The following is a 20,612-nucleotide window of genomic DNA, read 5'->3' as shown; positions in this document are numbered from 1 at the left end:
TTCCCCAGGGATCGCATTTAGTCTGACCTCTCTGTCATGACCTTCCCGTCTTGGGTGGCCCTTTGCGGTTTAGCTCATGGCATCACTGAGGTGCTCAAGCCCCAGCACCACAACAAGGTAACGATCCTTTGCTGAAGGTCTTACAGCTAACACGTATGAAATTTATACAACCCATACTAAAATTACTGTTGTTGCTGAATTTTGTTTTGCCTTTTGCAAACGTTGTAATAAGGAGATATATGCAAGCTTGCTTTTATCTTTCATCTTAAAAATCTCAGTTGGTAATAACACTTTACTTACTTATTTTCTATCCCTTTATTTTTTATTTTTTTTTATAAATAACTCAAGGCAGCGACCATACCTAATACTCCTTTCTCCTCCTATTTTCCCCACTTGATAGACAAAGCTACTGAACAACCTGTAATAATATTTATATTATATAAAATTAATATATATTAATAACAAGTTGCTGTTGTTTTTCCCTTCAAGAAGTCTCATAATTAATTTTTAATATGATCAAAACTTTCAGAACAAACTCGCACCAAATACGGCAGCAAGCATTCATGTCTTGCTTTACACAATTGGCTGCTCACTAGAGTTTTTGTGTGCTTTGGGGGGTTGGCCATGTTTTTGACATGAAGACTGAGGCAATAATAATCCGGAACTTCCTCATGTTTTATTCGTGTATTCCCGGAACAACGCTCAGGATTTATATCCCTCCTGTACGGCATATTTTACTGAGGGCAGCTAATTTTTAAAAAATGTTACTTTTTCCTTTAAAACAAGGGAAAATATAAAGAAGTAAATAAAGAAAATAAATATAAGGAAATAAATTCCCCTCAGGGCAATCAGGTAGCATCTTCCAAAGGAAAGAGGGAGCCAGATAAAATAATGGCGGGATATATTCCGGTGAGAGAGAAATTGGAAAAAGAAAATCTAATCCTTAAAGGATTTAGCAACGCAGTCTTACTCAGAAGTAAACCTCTTCGTGAGGTAAAGGATTACAGCCTAATCAACCATCGACGCGTCGCCAATCCCCAGGAAAGACGACAACTCCTCGGGCCCGCCCGCAGGAGAACCAGGAAAAAGGGGATGGCCCTTAGCGAAGTCACGTTACTCCTTTATCTGCATATCTCCGCCCCCTTCGGAGCGCTGGTGACGTCGGGCAGGGATCTGCAGGCAGGTGCTGTTGCCTCGCGCCAGTGCCGCTTTCGCCGCTGCTGCTGCTGCATTAGCTGGGAGACCAGAAGCGCGTTCACGGGGTGAGTGCGCGCCCGGTGCAATTCCCCCCCCCCGTTTCTTATCTTTTTCTAACCTAGATAGATGACACTCCATCCGTATTGCATCTTTTCATTCGGTTGGCTCCGACGGTGGCATTGCTTTGAAATAGGGCGGCGGGGGGGTGTTAACCTTCATTTGACACATGTATGAGAAGTGGGGGAGGGGTGTAGAAAATTGATGGGGAGGAATCCTGGTTTATAGGGGGAGTGTTCTTAAATCAAAGAATGTATTGCTGTGGAAGAAGTGTTGCTGATTTTCCAAAGGGAAAGATGTTTTGCATAAAAAATAGATGGCAAAGAATGAAACGGGAGATGGGCATTAATTCCTGGCCTCGTCAAAGGAGGTTTCAGTGGTGCAGATGGTAAACAGGAGGCTCTGGAAGAGAGAACGGATGGGAGGGAGGGAGCCAGCATCGCAGGTTGCAAAGGGAGCCAGTTCCGGCTTGACTAATGATCCTTATTCTGGTGGGCCTTTCTTGCAAGAGATGGAGTGGGGAGAGAGAAAAAAAAAAAACAGGAGGCATTTTGTAACAACAGCTCTTCTCCTCCAGGAAAAAAAAAAAGCTTTTTCAAAGGCTCTTCCAGGCCGCTTCTGGTTTTGCTGTGGAGGAGATGCAAATGTGTTGGCAATACCAGCTTTTTAATGTTGTTGACTAGGGATGCTTTTTCATACTTTCTCCCATCCCAAACGCCTGATCTAGTTTTGGGGATGGGCACTTGTGAACTTTTCCTTTCGAGATGCACCTTCAATTGCCCTGCTGTTGAGCACTTTAATTCCAATTTTTTTGAGAATATGGGAAAGACGGTTGCCATCTGTGGTCTCGGTAAAAGGATCTACGTTGTAGCTGAAAAAAAGCACATTGTAATTCAGTAAAAATGCGGTTACCATTTTTAATCTCTTTTGGTAACCACCGTTATCAGACCAACTCTGCTTTCCTGGGGTCAGCCTCTTGTATGCAATGCAGCATGAGGGGTTGCTTTTTGAGATCAAGAGTGGGGGAGGGGGAGGGGTGCATTGCTATGTTTTTTGCATCAGTAGGAGAGCAACTTGCAGAGGCTCGGCTGTGTTCAGCTATTCCTCTTGGCTTAACAAATCTTCCTAAGCATTCCACTGCCCATGGTTACAGTTGCCCATTACCAAGGGCAAAAAGGTGTTGTGTGTAGCCAGACAGGCCACTTTAAATATTCAATAACCAGGGAGCATTTGATTCAACATGAAGGCATTTGCAATTTGAGCATATTGTGTCAGGCACTGTATGGTCAGATAAGGCCAGGCCAAAGGGTCTTGTTGGATAACATACCACTTGGATGTCCTGGCAGACCAGTGATTGATATTGAAAAGACTGAGAAGCTTGACATTGGCACGCTCAGCTTCCTTTGCATTGCCATAAGCTGTGATGATGGTAATTTGCTTAGACAGCCTTAAAACTGAATTGGACTTACAAAAGGGAGAGAAGAGGGTTGTTGATAATTGTATTTGTGAAATGGAACTTCCATGTTTGGAAGCAGTCAGCAAAACATTGCCCACAGGGGTAACTGGTTGGCCGGTATTGGATATGATACTGGGCTGGAGGGATTTGGCTCAAATTAGTATCTTACACGGTATGAATCAAGTATATTCCTGGATTAGGGTAATAAATACCTTTAGGAGTTGTCACTGTCATGACTTGCTTAGGCATTTTCTCCTTTGAGGCACATGCATGAAAGTGGGATGGAAGAGTTAGTGGTTCATCCTGATCTCTTGGCCTTTAAGGAAGAAAAGAAATTAAGTTCAGCTGGGGGATATTAGCTATAGACAGGTATTCCTATATATTAGGAAACCCATTTTGGAAATGTTGCTCAGACATGATCCCATGCTCGTCTCCCAATTTCTAAAAGCCCAGCTGATGAGACCAAGGTACTATTATGCAAGCCAATTCATTTTGGGGATTAGTAGCTGTTTACTACTTCCTGAATCACAGATAGCTCTCCTTATGTAAGGCATTCTATCACTTTCCTGCCTGTGCTGTGAGCATTGCATGGCACAGAATATTACAGTAGATGAGCTGTTGGTCTGATCTAGGGCTCTTGAGTTTTTATGCTTTATGGCCTCTTGAAAGATCCATCAGGGCTCAGCAGTCCTGAAAACTGGAGCCTGTTGCAGACTAATCAGCTTTCAAAGGAGACCCTGCAACTGTCATGAGAACTAGAGCCTTTGTTGTTAATTTGACATTTTAAGATGGAGATGACATCTAAAAATCTTCAAAGACGGATCTGCACCAGATACCCAAACAAATTCAAAAAGTTTTGACACTTCTCTGTTTGGGAGAACCAAGAGTTGCATATCTGTATTGGCCTATCACCTGTCTTCAGGATTCCATCCAACCAGCTTCCTCAACCCACCATAAGGAGGGTCCCACTGGCTGTGTTCATGCAGCATGCTTACTTGGTTAGTGATTTGCTGGGTTTGCACAATACGCTGAACTATAAACTAAACAAAGAATTGGGTTGGCTCTACAGGCTTGGGTGTTCAAGATGATTCCCCATTCAAATATTAACCAGAGTCAACCCTGCTTAGCTTTCTAGATCAGCTAAGGTCTGCTAGGTCCTGTCACCTGCTGAGGCCCTTGCATAACATACTAAACCACAAAAAATGTAACCAACTTAACACTAACCAAGCTTAGCACGTTGTACAAATGCATCTGCTAGACCTTGACTTGGCCTCATGACACATGTTGATGAACACAACCACAGGGAAACACACATCGTTGAAGGTATCTCTTGGTGGCCTGGATTCAAGCCAAAACCCTAGAAATGAAATTGGACTCATTTCTTGATGTACAGTGAATTCTGAAAAGGGACATGCATATTCTGTTGAAAACAATGCAGTATGGACAGACAGCATCTGCATTTCAATGCTATCTGATTCCACACCAAAGGTCCTTCACAGTTTATGCATTCTGGGTTTCTTATTTTGTGGCTTGGAAGCTCTGGAGCAGGTATGTGGCAAGGCAGGTAAAATGGAGTCAATTTCTTCCTCTGTACCAGCCTTTCTCAACCTTTTGACCCTGGAGGAACCCTTGAAATATTTTTCAGGCTTCAGGGAACCCCTGCACATTCAGGCTCAAAGAGAGGCCAGAAGTTACAAAATTTTTATGTTCGTTTCATGTGTTGGCCTGTATATATGCATTTACAGTGTTCTTAAACTAAAAATAATGAAACTTAGCTCTTTAATGTGAAATTGCCTGGATTTGAAATAATTTTTAAAATAAATTGTAATCTCCCAGGGAACCCCTAGTGACCTCTCGTGGACCCCTAGGGTGCCACAGAACCCTGGTTGAGAAACCCTGGTCTGTACTGTCTTTCTTTTTTACCCTCCTCAACTTTTTATATGCCCCAAGCAGAAAACAACAGGACTGCTGATGTCAAAGAGCAAAGGGGTTTTTTTTGGTGAGGGCAGGGTCATCTATGGGGGAGGGGGACAGAAAATGTCAAGATGGCAGTCATGATGCATGTAAAAAAGGTGTGGGACTTTGATTGCATGGTCATAATCACCATCTTGACTCTTGCCTCTCCTCCCGCAGATGAACCTGTGTGATTGTACTCATGTATGTGTGTGCAGATAAATACAGGCTGTAAACCATGGTAGTTTTGAAACATGGGACATTGTGGCTAGACTCACACATTACACTAAGCCATTATGTGGTTTGTTTAGCATGAACCCAACTGGCTGTTGCTTTTTCTACAATCATGTTACACAAAACATGATTTAGCCCAATATGAACCCAGCCTTTTCCATTGAATTTGACTCTATGCCATGTAATTTAGTATTTACTGATTGGCAGCACAAGTTTTGTTGATTTTCAGACAGAAAAGAGTCTTAACCAGCTCCATCTGGAGAATGAATTCAGACCTAAGCATGTGCAGCATCACTGAGCTAAGGCTGTTCTAAAAATAGAAATTCTAATGTAACTCCTATGGTTATAATGAAAGAGTGGTTTAAACAGGACTAGGTAAAGCTACCTTATGCAGGGTGAGTTCTCACATTGGACTAAGCCATGGTTTATTAAGTTAGCTTGTTGGATAAATCACAGCCAAGTTTTATTATAAGCCAGGAACTCTGGTTTACAAACTAGAGTGGCCATGTTTATAGAATATGCTAAAACCACAACAAATGTAATTACGAATTAGTATGTTGTGCAAACCAGGTCACTGAATCAGATGGAACAGAGTTTTCCCAGGCTCTACTTGGTGAAGTTTCTAGTTCTTCCCCATTCCCTCCTCATATTCCCTTTGTCTTCAACCCCAGTGTGTATTCTTTCTTTACTTATCTTTTCTCTCCTTATCTTTTACCAGGCAGCTTTACCTATCACCTGCTCTTTATTTCTATTAACTTTTAAAGATTTGGACGCAAAGCAGAGCACGGCTGCAATTGTTCCCAGCTTCTTCCTCTTCAGAGATGGTCTAGGGAGAGAGGGCAGGAGGCCTCTGCAGATTTTCTCAAGAGAGAGGGAGGGAGGACATGGGTGGGGGGAGTACTGAATTTGGGGATGCAATGAATTCTTGAACCTGTTCTTGGTGGTCATAAGCTAATTAAAATGAATTCTTCCCACTTGGTTCTTAAAAACAACAGGAAATAAATAGTGGCTGTATGTTCATGTGCATTTGTTTGAGTATTGGTAAAAACGTTGAGTTAAGCAGTTGAGGAATGAATACCAGGGTAACTACAATCCACTGATGGTTCATCCTTTTATGTGCCAAGCTTCTTGCAAAGGGTTTTTGATTCATTGGTCCTTCCTTTTCCATTGCTGGGTGATGTCTCTGGGACTCAGTATCCATTAGAACTAGATAGAATCTCCATGTACTAAAGCAGTCTACCTATGATGCAAGAGAAAGAGCAACAGCTTGTCTTCATACTGTAATTGTAAGCTTCCCAAAACATCTGCCTAGTTTTGAAACAGAATACTGGGTTTGATGGACAGTTAGTCTGATGCAGCAGAGCACTCATACCATTCTGGAAGAATATAACTCAAGAGTTTATCAGTTCTGCTCTCCCCTTTTGCTAAAATTCCCTGTTGTCTAGACGTTTTAATTCCCAAACCAGAATACAGACTGAGGATCAGTTACAGTGGAATCTTGTACTTATTTTCTTGGAACCGCCCCCAGCACAGTTTCATTTGGGACTTACTTCCAGCCAGATAAGGAAAGAACTGCAATTTTCTTTAAAGCATAAAGATGCTTGCCAATTGGGCACACATTGGTGGAATACCAGAATTCCAGTTTCATAAAAAGTAGACCATGCAGGACTGAATTCAAGCCACCAGCTGTTCAGAAACAGAACATCATCCCATGCACATATTTAGGAACAGTTTATCTCCCATTCTACAGAAGTAAAAACTGAGGCTCCCTTTTAAAATGCATTTAATGAGACTTTATTGAAAAGCTATGCATGTACACCCTGTGTGTTAAGAGATCAACATACATAGCACCAGAGGTGTCCACAGGTATGCTTAAAAAAAGTCAAGATGGTGGCCACAATGGTGCGATCATAGCTCCATCTGCTTTTTAAGTGTGTCACTCTTTTTTTTTAATCATACCCTGAGTCACCCCTGCATTGCACTGTATTTAACCAATAGAAAAAGAGAGAGTAAGCTGCATTGAAAAATTTACCACCACATTAAAACTTAACAGTGAGACAAAAGGACAGAAGTATCAACACGCTTTTAATTTCCAAAAGTCTTCCCTGATGATTAGACTCAGTTTTATGTCACCGGGGCAAAATCTTTGGGCTACTTTGCTATAACTAAACCTATAACTTTTTTTTTTCCTTTTGATGAAAGAAGACAGAGAGAAAAGCATACCTCTAAAATTTGATTTTGCATTGATCCATAGGAAGGCCTGATCTCTTCTTTAATCTCATTTTCTTGTTATCTTTTTGGGTTTGGCTTTTTCATCACTGAACACTCAAAGCCAGGATGAAGCATCCCTCCTGGGAGCATCTGTTAAAGAGTTCAGTGGGCAAAAACACAGCTGACTCAGAGCCAAAATGGAGACCGCTTTCCAACTGCTATCACCAAACACTGCTTAACAGTTTCCTGCTGCAAAAAAGTGAGGCTGTTAAAACCTGTATTTGAGACTGTCCTCTAAGAAGATGTGAGAGAAATCCAATTAAATCCTCCTTAGGTCCCTAGGAATGATTTCAAGCCCATCGTTTGCTTTGTATAATGCAAGTAAACCACAGGCTCTTTAATTAGCTAAATGATTGTATCGGGCAGTGTGTCTGTTAGGGTGAAAAGAGAAGGTGGGTAAATCTAAGGTACAGTATATAAGAACAAGTGGTTTAAAGACTTTTTTTTCCTCCCCAAGGAATTGTGGGAAGTGTTGACCTCTGAAATAATTGTTAGCACTGCCAGCAGACATGTAAGAAAAGCTTTGTAGGTGGATCAGAATGAACCCATTCCATCCGTCATCCTGTTTGCTACAGTGACCACAGCCCAGTCAGATGTCCCCATGGAAAGCAAGCCTTCAGCTGTTTTTGGTGTTGGGTACTGGTTACAAGGGCAAGAAGCTTACAACATAATGTTGGTGTTTTCAATTTTATATCTTTTTCTGCGAACAAGATTGGAACAATTGCTGAGTGATAAGAATATTCCCAACCCATTGTCTTAGCTGTACAGATCAGACAGAAACAAAATGCATTCAGTTTAATAATAGCAGTCAGCGTGCTTTTAAATAATGAATAAAAACCATACAAGGCATCTTTAAATAATCTGCTCTACAAGCCTTCTGAAACCAAAAAAATTCCCATTTATGAGGTTGGTTCGCCTCTCAGAGACAGGAGCGCCATAAGATAGTGCTGTTACCCAGAAGACACTGTTCCAAGATGGAATCTACTTCTCCTTCAACAGTGGTGGCACCAGTTGAGGAAAGCAATGCTCCTTAGCTGATGTAAGTATTAAGTTCCAACTGATCAGCTGAATCAGTTTGAATAACTTGTGGACTGAACTCAGATTCAATACCAACACAATTCAGCAGCTCAAATGGCTAATTGCCATAATTTTGGGGGGGGGTTTCCTAAAAATTGGGGTTGGAATGACAGCAGTAGGTCCCTCCAAGACAAATCACTCACATTTCTACTCTTAACCCCTGTGGTCCTCCCAAACAGCCTGAAACCAGACCTCCAGAGCATTGCCATTTAACCACTAATATTCATCACCATGATTTTTGCCCATTTGGGGTACTTGGGGATGGATGGGGGAGATGACAATGGAAATAGGAGCTGAGTTGCAACCCTGGCTGCTGAAAAGTTGCCTTTCATAGTGTTAAACTAATTGTCCTTGGTGGGCTGCGGAAGAATCCAGATAGCTTTCCCTTTTTAAAAGAAAATTATTCTTTGAAGGGTAAAATTGATGTCCGAAGAAGAGGTGGACGCAATTCTTCTCTACATTTTGGGGAGTGTTTTGAGGGCATAGCATGGTGTTGAGAAGGTAGAGACCTGGTGCAGAGTGAAGGACTAGGCAAACCAAGTGAAATGGGGAAAAATAGTTATTCATCCCATAGAGATGAGACATCCAGTTAGCTTAATTGCCTCTTCAGTCTGTGTTCTCACACAGAGCAAGTGTTTGTATAGGTCACATATTGATTTATTCATAAAACAGTACATGAAATCTTTTCATCCTATAAGATTCAGGCCCCTAATTTGCACACAGAATGAAAAGAAAAAAAAATCAGCAAACAAAATGATGCAAATTCCAAGTTCATCTCAGTAATTCCATCCTGGTTTCTGTTCCTTGATTGCAATAAATTGTGATGGAACCACATTAAAATTTTATTTTATTTTATTTATTCAATTTATGTAGCCACCTGTCTCAAACCAGTGGCTCTGGGCAGATAACAGTCATAAAAATGGTAAACAATTAAAACAGTATAAAAGAAATTAAATACAAATAGCAACCAAGAGATATTAAAATCCATCAGTGTCAGAACAACTGTCCTAACAGTCAGAAATCACGTTGAGACGAGTAGGTCTCTAGTGTTTATTACTGCTACATAAACAGAATCCTAACAAACTGAAGAAGCATGGGAAAAACCCAGACATATAAACCTCAAAAGCTAAGGCGAGTCTGATCTGTGTCTCTTTGAATGGCTGCTTAATTCCTCAGTACTACGCATGCGTTTTCCACCCTGGACAGAGGCCCCCTCCTGCTCGCCATGAGTACTCATGACAACAACCAGGAAACAGGGCCCTTCACACACTCACTTCTCACAACCAGGCCTGGGCGCACACATATATATATATTTACTTCAGAGGGTGAAACTGGAGTTGCATATATGCTATTTCTCCACCCTGTGCTGTCAATTATATATTCAATTTAATTCTTGTGGGATAGATTAATCTGGGCCTTCTAATATAAATTTTGTTTAGGGACTATCCCAAAGATGTGGACAACTTTTCAGAAGGGTAGACCAACTCCCAGAACTCCCCAGCAGCATGGCTATTGATTAGGCTGACCATATATCCCATTTTGAACGGGACAGTCCCGTTTTTTTAACATTTCCAGACCGTCCCGTCGTTTTAATATAAATGTCCATTTTGTCCTGTTTTCTTAAAAACCTTACTTAAAAATTTGAAAGTTCCTGCGAACCTGTCAGAATGCAGTCTGACTTTGAGTGGAAGGAGGGGGAGCTCAGCAGAAGCGGTGGGGAAAAAGCCGCAGAGCTCAACCCAGCGGGAAACCTAAAAAGAAAAAAACAGGATCAGCTGATCGGCGGTGATCAAAGGCGAGGGCGAGATGATTGGCTCCTGCCTTGAAATGGCAGGAAGAAAAGAACGTCAAAGCACAGCCAGAGGAGGAACGGCTTGTCGGGGACAACCATTCACTAGACTTTCCAGCCCAGCCTTGCCTCTCACAAATGAAGGAATCCGACGATTCCCAGCCCGAGAAAACCGGAGAAATTCCTGCCTGCCAATCCAGCCCATCGCCCAGCCCTGCCCCGTTTTGCCATCCCAATGTCCCATTTTTGTCTCAAGAAAATATGGTCAGCCTACTATTGATATGACTTCTAGGAATTGCAGTCTACACTTCTGGAGGTAGCTCATATTTGGGAAAGTTGATTTATAATATAAACTTGCTTATATGTATGTATATATTTGCCCTTCATGATACACTGTATATGTTGCATTATAAGAAAATATAGCGTGTGTACATACAGTATGACATGACATAGCCAGCTTGGCAAAACTAAGCAGGCCTGGTCTAGAACAGTGTTTCTCGACCAGGCCTACTTAGGCATGCTGTCTGTTTTAAAGTGGCCAAGGTTGAGATTACATGAGAAATTCCTGGGGCTCTCTGGTGGAACATAGGGTGTAGATGTAATAACTGTTTAATTGGATACCATGACAGAACCAAGGAAAGATGGTGGGAGTAGGTTTTTTTTTTTTTAGTATAAACTCTGAATTTACAAAAAATCTTCAGTGTGTTATGAACCAGTTATCTGAACTCAATGGATCTTGGCTTTTGGTTCCAGGTAGCCATGCAGGGAGTTGTGCTGTATGTTATGCAATATGTAAAAATTTGAAAGGCAGGCAGGCAGGCTATTTAATAAATCAAATTGCAATAAACTGTTCAGTAAATTAAAAATGATACCATTTTATCAATAGTTCATAGTGAAGATAGTTCTCCACACAGTATGTTAGTTCATCCTATTTGTAAAATTCCCTAATGATTTTAAAATGTTATACATTTGATCAACAGCATCAAAATATTCCAGATGGTGGAGTCATCGTGATCCAACCCCCTGTGCTTTAGCTTGGATCATAATGCCTTGACCACCATCTTGCAGATTTTGATCCTTCTCCCACATGCCACTGCAGTACTGTAGATCATTTTTAGCTCAATCTACACTACAATATTAAACATGTTTGTGTGTTTGTGTATGTATTAATAACAAGACAGATAAATAACCTGGTTGAATGTGGATGATACTTACCAAAACCACTTTAAGAAAACTAGCAGTGAGTTCACTTTTAAATGTTTTTAAAAGTCTGTGGTGGGCTTCAGTTCAACCAACTTTATAAAATAGCTTGGGTGATAAACTGAGAAGAAGGTAGCCTTAAAGGAGTCTTGGGGAGCTATCATTAATCTTAAAGGATCATGTGGGTATGGCTTTCTGCTGAAGTTCTCTTTCCCACCTCATTGAGCAAAAGACCATCAGACACCCCCAGTTGCAAGCTGGGTTGTGTTTTGTGCCCCATCCTTCCCCTACAGGCCATTGCCTCCCCCACCTCTCCCCAGATGGCTTCTGCAACAGACGCTCGCTATGGCCAGAAGGAGTCCTCAGACCAGAACTTTGACTACATGTTCAAGATCCTGATCATTGGCAATAGCAGTGTTGGGAAGACCTCCTTCCTCTTCCGGTACGCTGATGACTCCTTCACTCCGGCTTTTGTCAGCACCGTTGGCATCGACTTCAAAGTGAAAACCATCTATCGCAATGACAAGCGCATTAAACTGCAGATCTGGGTAAGGAGGCAGATGGAAGCTGTCTTGCTGTATAGGATCGCTTGCAAGGTTTACCAAAATAATTGCTCTCTGGGAGAAAATATTGCCAGCAGAGGGATCAGGGCATGATCCCTGGCATGGCTGGGAAAGACCTCGGAGGGGTCAAAAACCTTGCTAGCCGGATTAAACAATACAAATATAATTGGACTAGTGCTCTGTTTTTGTGCAAGGAAGTTTCACAGATAATATTGGATTACCTTTCAATGCAATTGAATGTAATTACAAAAATACTCTGAAGTCCATTGGAGTTGGATGACTAATAAATTTAAATAAATTGATTTTTTTTAAGTATCTTTTTGGTAAAAGAAAATCATGCTTTGGCCATAAAGACATTTGATACATGTCTCCTTATTATAACATCAGTTTATTATGAAACCAAAGTACATTTCTTAAAACTTACAACAAGTTGCTGATTTTTTAAAATATGACTAATTTATTGAAGTGTTTTTAGAACAGCTGTGGCAATCCATGAGATGCATATAGGCACCCAGCCTCTGGTAGTGCCAACATTTGGCAGCATAACCATTAATTTTCTGAAATGCAATTTCCTCTATTTTTAGCTAAAAGCAGACAACCCGTGACCCGTTGGGTCATCGTTTCAGAGATATTTCCTTACCAGATTCCTCAGTGCCGTCAACAATGGCAGAGCTTCTAATGTACTGGAAAAGTTGTCAAAGAATCAGGGAGATATTCAGAGATGTATCTGCCTTGAAAATAGCCCATGTTATTCGTATTGAACTGTATAGCACAGTCAAACATTAGGAGTTGACTACAGGAAATATTTCGTATTATGTCATCAAATGTTTTATGATAATTTTTATATCATTAAATGTTTTATAAAATTTGCCAAATTTCTATTCCATGGGAGTCACAGAGTCATGGGGGTCCCTGATTTTGGACACATTTGAGGTACCTTGGTTCAAAAATTTATGGCCTATGATGCACAGTTCCGTCCAGTGAAAGGTTACACACAGAGCTTTAGTAGCATATAGATAAGGAATAAAGTGTATTCAGCTTCTACAAGGCACCCGTTTTTCTCCTTTAAGCAACAAAGCCTCCCCAAACTCTTCTAATGTGGGCTGGAAATTTTGGGATTCCCACTCTGCATGACATCACTGGTAATGGGTAATGTCTCCTGTAGCCTTGGAGCCTGAATGTTTTCTCTCTCTCTCTCTCTTTTTTAAAGAATTAAAATCCGACCCCAGTTAGAGAAAGATTGTCCATCCCTGTCAGGAATATGGAAGTTCATCTAGAGTTGAAAAGGTAGAGACAGAGAAAGAAATGAAGAGAGAGATAAAATAAAGGGCCAGCAAGCGTTACAGCCTAAAATGCTTGGGTTTTAATTACCATTGCGAGAAATACTCTCCATGTTATATCTGACCACAGTTAGTGAAAAACATTTAGAGTATGGCAATTCCACAGGATACTTGCCAAAAGTACTTCAAAGCCATTCTTTGTTTTTCTTAGGATACAGCAGGGCAGGAACGATACCGGACTATCACCACTGCCTATTATCGAGGGGCTATGGGTTTCATTTTGATGTATGACATCACCAATGAGGAGTCCTTCAATGCTGTCCAGGATTGGTGAGTCCCTCTGGAAAGTTTTTATGACTAGCCCAGAATTAAGTAATTCTGAAGCTTAGAATAATTTCAATGTTCAAATGTTGTTCTCCTTGGATTCTTTTGAGCAAATGCAGCTGGCATTTGAACAAGGCATGGATCAAATTGACATAATCTGTATGTTTACTTGTCACTTCATATGCAAGCTCCCCAAAGTTCTTTCTGAGTTACATCTTTCTAACAAAGTCTTCTAGGACGTTACTTCTGCTCTCTGTTCTTGTATCGTCTAGGTAGGGTAGAACAGAGAAGTATAAAACGCTTTAAATGCTCATTTCAGGTAGTCCTTGTTTAGTGACCACAATTGGGGCCAGCAACTTGGTGGTTAAGCGAAGCAGTCGCTAAGTGAAAAATCATGTGACCATGACTGCTTACGATTTTACATCAGCTTTCCTTTGCTTTATAACATCAGAAGGTTATGATCCCAAACAGCCGGGAAAGTTTCCGGAACTCAACTCACAAGGAAGCCGGGTAAACGGGCAAATCTTATAACCCTTTTTCCCACTTCCCTGCCCTTTGGAATGCTCGCCCCATTGCTAGGATAATTAGCAAGAGAATTAATCTTTGTATTTACATTCATTGGAGAGGAAGGGATTACAAGAGAGTAAGCTGGTACACAATGGGGAATACACATTGAAAGGAAGGCACTATTGCCCGGCTGTTTGCCTACTGCACTGGGGTTGTGAGCAGCCAGTTGCTTAGGAGGCAAAAAAAGTCTTCAGTGTGAAATTGATTAGGGTCTTGTCAGTTACAGGCAGCAGCTGGGAGAGCCAGTCCAGGGTTCTAATTAAGGTTACAGAGCTGAGCTTCTTAACTTGGGGTTAGTACTTTTTAGGGGAGCAATGTGCTGCAGAGAAAAGCAGCTCAGGAAGAGGTAGCTTGTTTAAGCACTCTCTCCTCTCTGCGAGGGGGTGAAAAAGAGAAAAAACAGGCACAGGACAATGTGTATTAACTGACTGTAATGGCAAACATGTAACAAAGAGAGAGAGAGAGAGAGAGAGATGCTCCGAAGGTCATAAATGCAGGCATTGGTTGCAAAGTTACTTTTTCATCACTATCATAACTGCAAATGACTGCTGTCTGAGGCAGTTGCTAAAGGAGGACTACCTGTACCTTCTAGGCATTCATTTTCCCCCGTGGATAGGGGCCTCCTCCTGCTCACCATCCGTACTCATGACATTGTGCCTGATTAAAACTTCTCGAGAACTCAAAAGCTTGCACACCCTTTTGTGATAGTTTGCTTGATCCCAATAAAAGTATTGCCTGGCTATGGACTTTTTCCCCCTGGAACCAACATGCCTGTGATTACTTTTATGAGTACTGCTGAAATGCAGCTCTAGTTTTTCCTCCAATTTCCATGTTAAGAAGTACAGTTGGGTTTGTGTATGCCTGACTGAATATGACTAAGCTTTTCACTCCAATGTTTACTTCAGGTCAACTCAGATCAAAACTTACTCATGGGATAATGCCCAAGTACTGTTGGTAGGTAACAAGTGTGACATGGAAGATGAGAGGGTTGTATCATCAGAGCGAGGACGTCAGCTTGCTGAGCACCTGGGTGAGTGAACAACAGTTGGAATGATATGTGTGGAAGCTATAAAGATGGGTTTGAGAAATAATATAGGGATAGAATTTCAAGTCTTTGGGTTCAAGGAAAAATTTGCCTCTAGGAAGACAAAGTTTTAGGGCTTTGTTTGGCAAGTGAGGCCTAAATAAATTATGCAAAGCAGATGTATATAAGAGAAACACATTTGCATAATATATACACATTGTATAGAAAAATGTAGGTGGGTAATCTTTATGGAACCACAGATATGAAGCTGTTATTAAATGGATTAGATGCAAGTTCAGGACAGAAAATATGACATACGATGCAACATCCATCAATAGTTTCTAAGTTTGGTTGCTGAGGTGTCTTTAAAAGGAGATTAGACCAATTAACAGGGGAAGTAAAGTGAATAAATGGGATATCACCTAAAATAAATCTCTAATCTCTAGAAATTGTTTTTAAACTACTAGTTGCTACTGTTGCTTTCAAGACTTGTTTGTGGTTGGATTCTTATTGGATATAAGATGCTGAACTTGATCGACCCACCTTGGTGTTTTTGATTTCATAAAATCATAGAATTATAATTGAAGGGAGATGTTTTAGGCCAGTAAGTTCAACTCCCTACTTTGTGCAAAAATTGAAATTAGAACATCTGTGACAGATGGCTCTCTAGGCACTATTTGAACACATTCACTGAAGTGCTCACCACGTCTCTGATAAGTGACTCTGCTGTTGTACCGATCTTAATGTTGGGTGTTTTTCCTTACATTCAGCTAGCATCTTCCTTCATATAACATAAATACATTATTCTGCATCTTGCACTCTGGAGCAGTTAGTCTTGGCTTTTCTCTGTATGACATCCTTTCAGGTACTTAAAGAAGGCCATCATGACTGTCCACTTTAGTCTTCTCTTCTCAAGGATAAACATTCACAGGTCCTTCAATCTCTCTTCACAGGACTTAATTTCTAGTCCTCTAATCATCTTCATTCCTTTCCCTGAACCTCTTCCAGTTTCCCCAAATCCTCTTTAAAATATGATGCCCATATTTTACAATACTTAAGGTGAGAATGTTATGAGGTATTTTCTCAGTGCTTTGCTGAAATCAAGATACATTACGTCTACAGCATTCTCACAGTCTACTAAGAAAGTTACCAAGTTTATAAAAGGGATAAGGTTGGTCTGTCAAAACTTGTTCTTAACAAATCCATGCTGACCGGGTAATCACTACATTGCAAGAGGCTGATTGAGTGATTACTTTATCTGTTCAATTTTTACCCCCCTCAAAGTGATTGGTCCTTGATTTTCCTCAAGGCCTTTTGACACTCCTGTGTTTCTCTTTCCTGCTCTTATACATGCATTTTTGTCTTTTGTCTTTTGCCTTTCTCCAGGATTTGAGTTCTTCGAGGCCAGCGCGAAGGACAATATTAACGTGAAGCAAACCTTTGAACGTTTGGTGGATATCATTTGCGAAAAGATGTCCGAGTCACTGGATGCAGCTGATCCAGCTGTGACCGGTGCCAAGCAGGGCCCACAGCTGACCGATCAACAAGCTCCCCCACACCAGGATTGTGCCTGTTAAGAGACTTTGGTGTGGATACCCCAACTTTTCCTATCCCACCCACCTTGCCTGCCTCATGTCTCGCAGTAATCAGAGCCCCTAGATCCTTGACAGTTTGTGCTCTCTGTCTTCCCTACCACCACCATACACACCATTCAGCTATCCCATTGCTTATCCTTCTGGGGTGGGTGGCCAAGACTCAAACCCAGAGCTTTTTCACCTTTCTGTGAGGGCATTTGAATGCTTCAGAAGCTACTCCCTTTAACCTTTGGGTGGATAGAGGCTGTACCTTCCTATATGCCCCCTCCCCCCAGGTCCAAGCTGAGAGTCTTTTTTGATGAGTGTGAAAAGGGGGTAGGGGCAGAGCTGGAACTTTTAACTGTTCTTAGTGGGTTTTATTTATTTATATATTTATATTGTTCCTGTTTACATATTTGAACATCTTTTCCCTCCTCCTGCTTCATACCTTCTTTAAGGGCCACAGTCCCCCTGCCTTTCCTGCACTCGGCATTAACAAAAATAGGTTGAAGCTGATGTCCAAGACTCAAGGGGATTTGACAGTGTCTTCGCAGGAAGTAAAATATATCTGTCAGAAGCATCTCCCTTTCCTCCTGACCGCTGATTATGGGCTGTAGAGAAAAAAAAAATTCAGGCAGACTGAGTTAGCTGGGAACTATCTCATTACCAGCTCTGAATTGGGCTATTGTTTGTAATGCTGCTAAGTGAGATTAACCTCAACCCCCCCCCACATTTTTTTAGCTTCAGTTTATGCCTGCTTCTTGCATGCTGTTTCCCCCACCATGAATGAAAATAATAGGTTTGAAGGTGAATGCCTTTCTTCACATAATGGCAGGAATTTCCAACTTAATACTATACCTCTTGTCATGGTGGATTCTAAGGCATTAGATCACTCTAGGTCTAGTTGTACCAGGTCACTTAGCAAGAAGAGGCTTGCATGGGTCGATCCTTTTCCATTCAGATAGAAGGGGAGGAACGCTCCCTGTATGTAGAAAATGACCGTGTTTGGAAAAGGGATAGACTAGATCCTTTTGCTCAGCCAGCCAGGAATTTGTAGTGGTGGAATTGCTCCACCACGTGCAGTCTGATGTGGCATAGCCTACACCCAGATTTTCCAGCCCCTCCCCTTGAGAAAGACAGGACTAAATTGGAACCAATTCTCGCTGGCTGGCTGGCTATAGCAAAGAGGTGCCCTTTGGGCTATGTGTAGCAAAGCTCCTCACCTGCCTGGGGATGCTGAAGGTGAAAGCTGATGGGAGTTTCCTTGTTCTGCTGCCATCATGCTGCCCTGCAGAAGATGGTTCTCCCTCTTTCACCTTGCCGAGTGTATAAACACCTGCTTTGCGTGCTCCTTTTCCCGTCTTCCTCTGTGTACAGATAAAGGGGGAAAAAAAGAGCAATCTCTCCAGTTCCATGTAAATAGAAGTAGCTGGTGAAGTTCTGTGTGTGCGTACAAACCTTTCATTGCTGTGTTGTGATTTGTGTTGGTGTTTTTAGTTTACGTTATTTTTAAAAGAAGTCGCCCTGCCTGATGGGTTTTCATGGAATAATGTATTTATTTGAAAAGAGAAAGGCCGGGAGGCAGCTGGAAAACTCATCTTGGCTGATCTAAAAACCAAATGAGAAAATCAAAGATTTTTTTGTCATTTTGGAATGGTTTCTCCACTGCCTTCCCTTCCTAAACAGACCTGAGCTTTGCGGGGCTTGAGTTGAACCTGATGTTGGTTTAAGTCATACATCCCCCTCAGTCCAGCATCCTTTTTCCTTAGCATGGACTGGGGCAGGTTGGGGTTAAATTCTGTCAACAGCCACTGTCATCCTTCTCCTACCCATAATCCTCCTCCCCTTCCCCATTGCTATCCTTAATTTATTTTTCATGGAAGCTCTGTAAGGTTTTGTTTTACAAATTCTCGGACACAATATGCCCTCTCTCTTTCTCTGTCTCTGTCTCTCCCTCCCTTTTTTTGGTGAAGTTTACTTCAATGGAAAAAAAAATGCTGTACTGTATTTAAAAAAAAACCTGTCAGAAGTGTCAAAATAAATAAATTCAGTTTCCTAAAACAAGCAAACAAAAATCACTGTACTAAGGAGATATTGTGAAGAAATAAAATGGTTAATCACAAAAGCATTTGATGTCAGAGTTCCTGTGAAGGAGATACAGTATAATTTTGTCAGAAACAATGGTACAGTAGGGATCAGGGATGCGGATAACAACTGTTTTCCCAGTCTAACTCAGAAGATCATTCAAAGAGGTATTTATACGTACTCAGATTCACTGATAAGGAAATAGAGTCTTGTGTGGAATAATTGTGCCCAGTTCTGTCTAAATAGTTGGCTGTATTTTCTTGCAGATAGAAAGACTTGGTCACAATTTACGATTGCATTTTAGGGAGGTGCAGAATTGACCTTTTCTGAAGAATCAGTGTTCTGGAGCCTCTGGAATATTCCATTTCTTTTCTGGGCTACATCAATCTGCCCATTGTAGCTGTGGTCCAGTGGTTTTCCTAGAATTTAATTCTTTTAATTAGAATGGTAAGCTTTGCATAGATCAACATTGCATTCATTCATTCATTCATTCATTTTTCAAATTTAATTACCTCCCATCTTCTCTTTCAGATAAGATGAGTACCCTAGGACAAGTCTCCCAGGTTATTCTCAACAATCCTGTAGATATGTTGGGTTGAGTGAGGAGCTCAAGATTATCTGATGAGCTCTGTGGCTGAGTGAGGATTTGAGCCTATATCTCCTTTGTCCAAATCTAGTATTATATAGAGTATTGGTGAACAAGTTTCTAAGGGGGACACAACAGAGACTTCTAAAATTAGGCATAGTATGTATAGTATAGTTTGGTGTAGTGGTTAAGGCATTGGGAGATTGTGAGTTCTAGTTCCACCTTAGGAATGAAGTCAGATGGGTGACCTTGGGCCAGTCATTCTCTCTCAGCCCTGGGAAGCAGGCAATGGCAAAGCACTTCCAAAATCTTGCCAAGAAAACTGCAGGCACTAGTCCAGGCAGTAACCAGGAATCAACAATAACTCAAAGGCAAAAGATAATAAAATAATGAAGTCACCCAGTGGAAAATCATTGGTACAAGTAATCCTCACTTAACAACCATTCATTTAGTGATGGTTTGGATTTATGATGGTGCTGAAAAACCAACATACAGCTGGTCCTCACACTTACAGCCGTCGCAGCATCCCCAAGGTCATGTGATTGTGATTTGGACACTTGGCAACTGGTTCACATTTATGACCATTGCAGCATCCTATGGTCACATGATCACCATTTTTTACCTTCCTGGCCAGCTTCTGGCAAGCATAATCAATTGTGAACTGTGTGATTTGCTTAATGCCCAGTGATTTGCTTAATGCCCACCAGAAAAAGGTCATAAAATCAGGTCAGATTCACTTAATGACTGCTTTGCTTAGCAACCAAAATGCCGGTCCCATTTGTGGTTGTTAAGTGAGGACTACCTGTATGCATGATAAGTATTTCACACAATGTGAAATTTATCTAATTCTCAGCTGGAAGCAAGTTAATAGTTTCAACCTCTTTACTGTTAGTCTGGGTTATCTAAGAATGGCTGTGTAAACTAATTTTGGTCGGAGGCAGCTGATAGGGAGACCAACACCAGCTTACTAGAGGCATCTGTTAATAATTAACTGAATAGACCCTTGATCCAACAATGTTCTTATGCACTCACTGCCTATCAAAGTGTGCCATGGAGACAGTCTCAACATTTCAAGGTATATCCAAATTCCACATGTGGGTCTGATCTGACAAGTGAAACATGCATAGAAAGTTTTCCCCCAGGCAGATCTCCTTTACTGAATCAGTATGAACTGCTTTGATCAGCTGACAAATTACTTTCCAGACCCATTCATTCCATTAATGGGTTGTATCAGCCAAGAATATTTTGAAAACTCTTGAACTAAAACTGAAAGAATCAATGAAGCTAGAAAGCCAAATCCCCTGCACCTGAATTCAATGAAACAGAGTGCAATAACCGGGGAACTATAGGGCAGCAGGTTTAAAGGAAAGGGAAA

At 41.2% G+C, this 20,612-nt stretch overlaps 1 protein-coding gene and 1 long non-coding RNA gene across 2 annotated transcripts; one reads left to right on the top strand and one right to left on the bottom strand.

Moving 5' to 3' along the window:
* The first annotated feature begins 1,147 nt into the window (after positions 1-1,147).
* Positions 1,148-18,691, top strand: RAB3A (RAB3A, member RAS oncogene family). Its single transcript, XM_063290681.1, has 5 exons — positions 1,148-1,262; positions 11,555-11,782; positions 13,289-13,407; positions 14,874-14,998; positions 16,379-18,691. The coding sequence occupies exons 2-5, from the start codon at positions 11,555-11,557 to the stop codon at positions 16,567-16,569; spliced, it is 663 nt and encodes a 220-aa protein (XP_063146751.1). The 5' UTR covers positions 1,148-1,262; the 3' UTR covers positions 16,570-18,691.
* Positions 18,692-18,694: 3 nt separating this feature from the next.
* On the bottom strand, positions 18,695-19,772 carry LOC134488315 (uncharacterized). The gene is made up of 2 exons (XR_010066959.1): positions 19,460-19,772; positions 18,695-19,070 (listed from the first exon to the last, which is right to left on the bottom strand). It is a non-coding gene; the product is annotated as an uncharacterized LOC134488315 (long non-coding RNA).
* Positions 19,773-20,612: the final 840 nt, after the last annotated feature.

The sequence above is a fragment of the Candoia aspera genome, chromosome 1 (assembly GCF_035149785.1).
Source record: "Candoia aspera isolate rCanAsp1 chromosome 1, rCanAsp1.hap2, whole genome shotgun sequence".
Lineage (NCBI taxonomy): Eukaryota > Metazoa > Chordata > Lepidosauria > Squamata > Boidae > Candoia > Candoia aspera.
Note: the sequence above shows the minus strand (reverse complement) of the source record. Positions and strands in the feature narration are given on the sequence as shown.

Bases quoted from the DNA above. Each gene is read 5' to 3' on its own strand.
- RAB3A (XM_063290681.1), top strand. From the start codon at position 11,555: ATGGCTTCTGCAACAGACGCTCGCTATGGCCAGAAGGAGTCCTCAGAC. The intron at 11,783-13,288 runs GTAAGGAGGCAG...TGTTTTTCTTAG, and splicing joins GCATTAAACTGCAGATCTGG to GATACAGCAGGGCAGGAACG. The intron at 14,999-16,378 runs GTGAGTGAACAA...GCCTTTCTCCAG, and splicing joins TCAGCTTGCTGAGCACCTGG to GATTTGAGTTCTTCGAGGCC.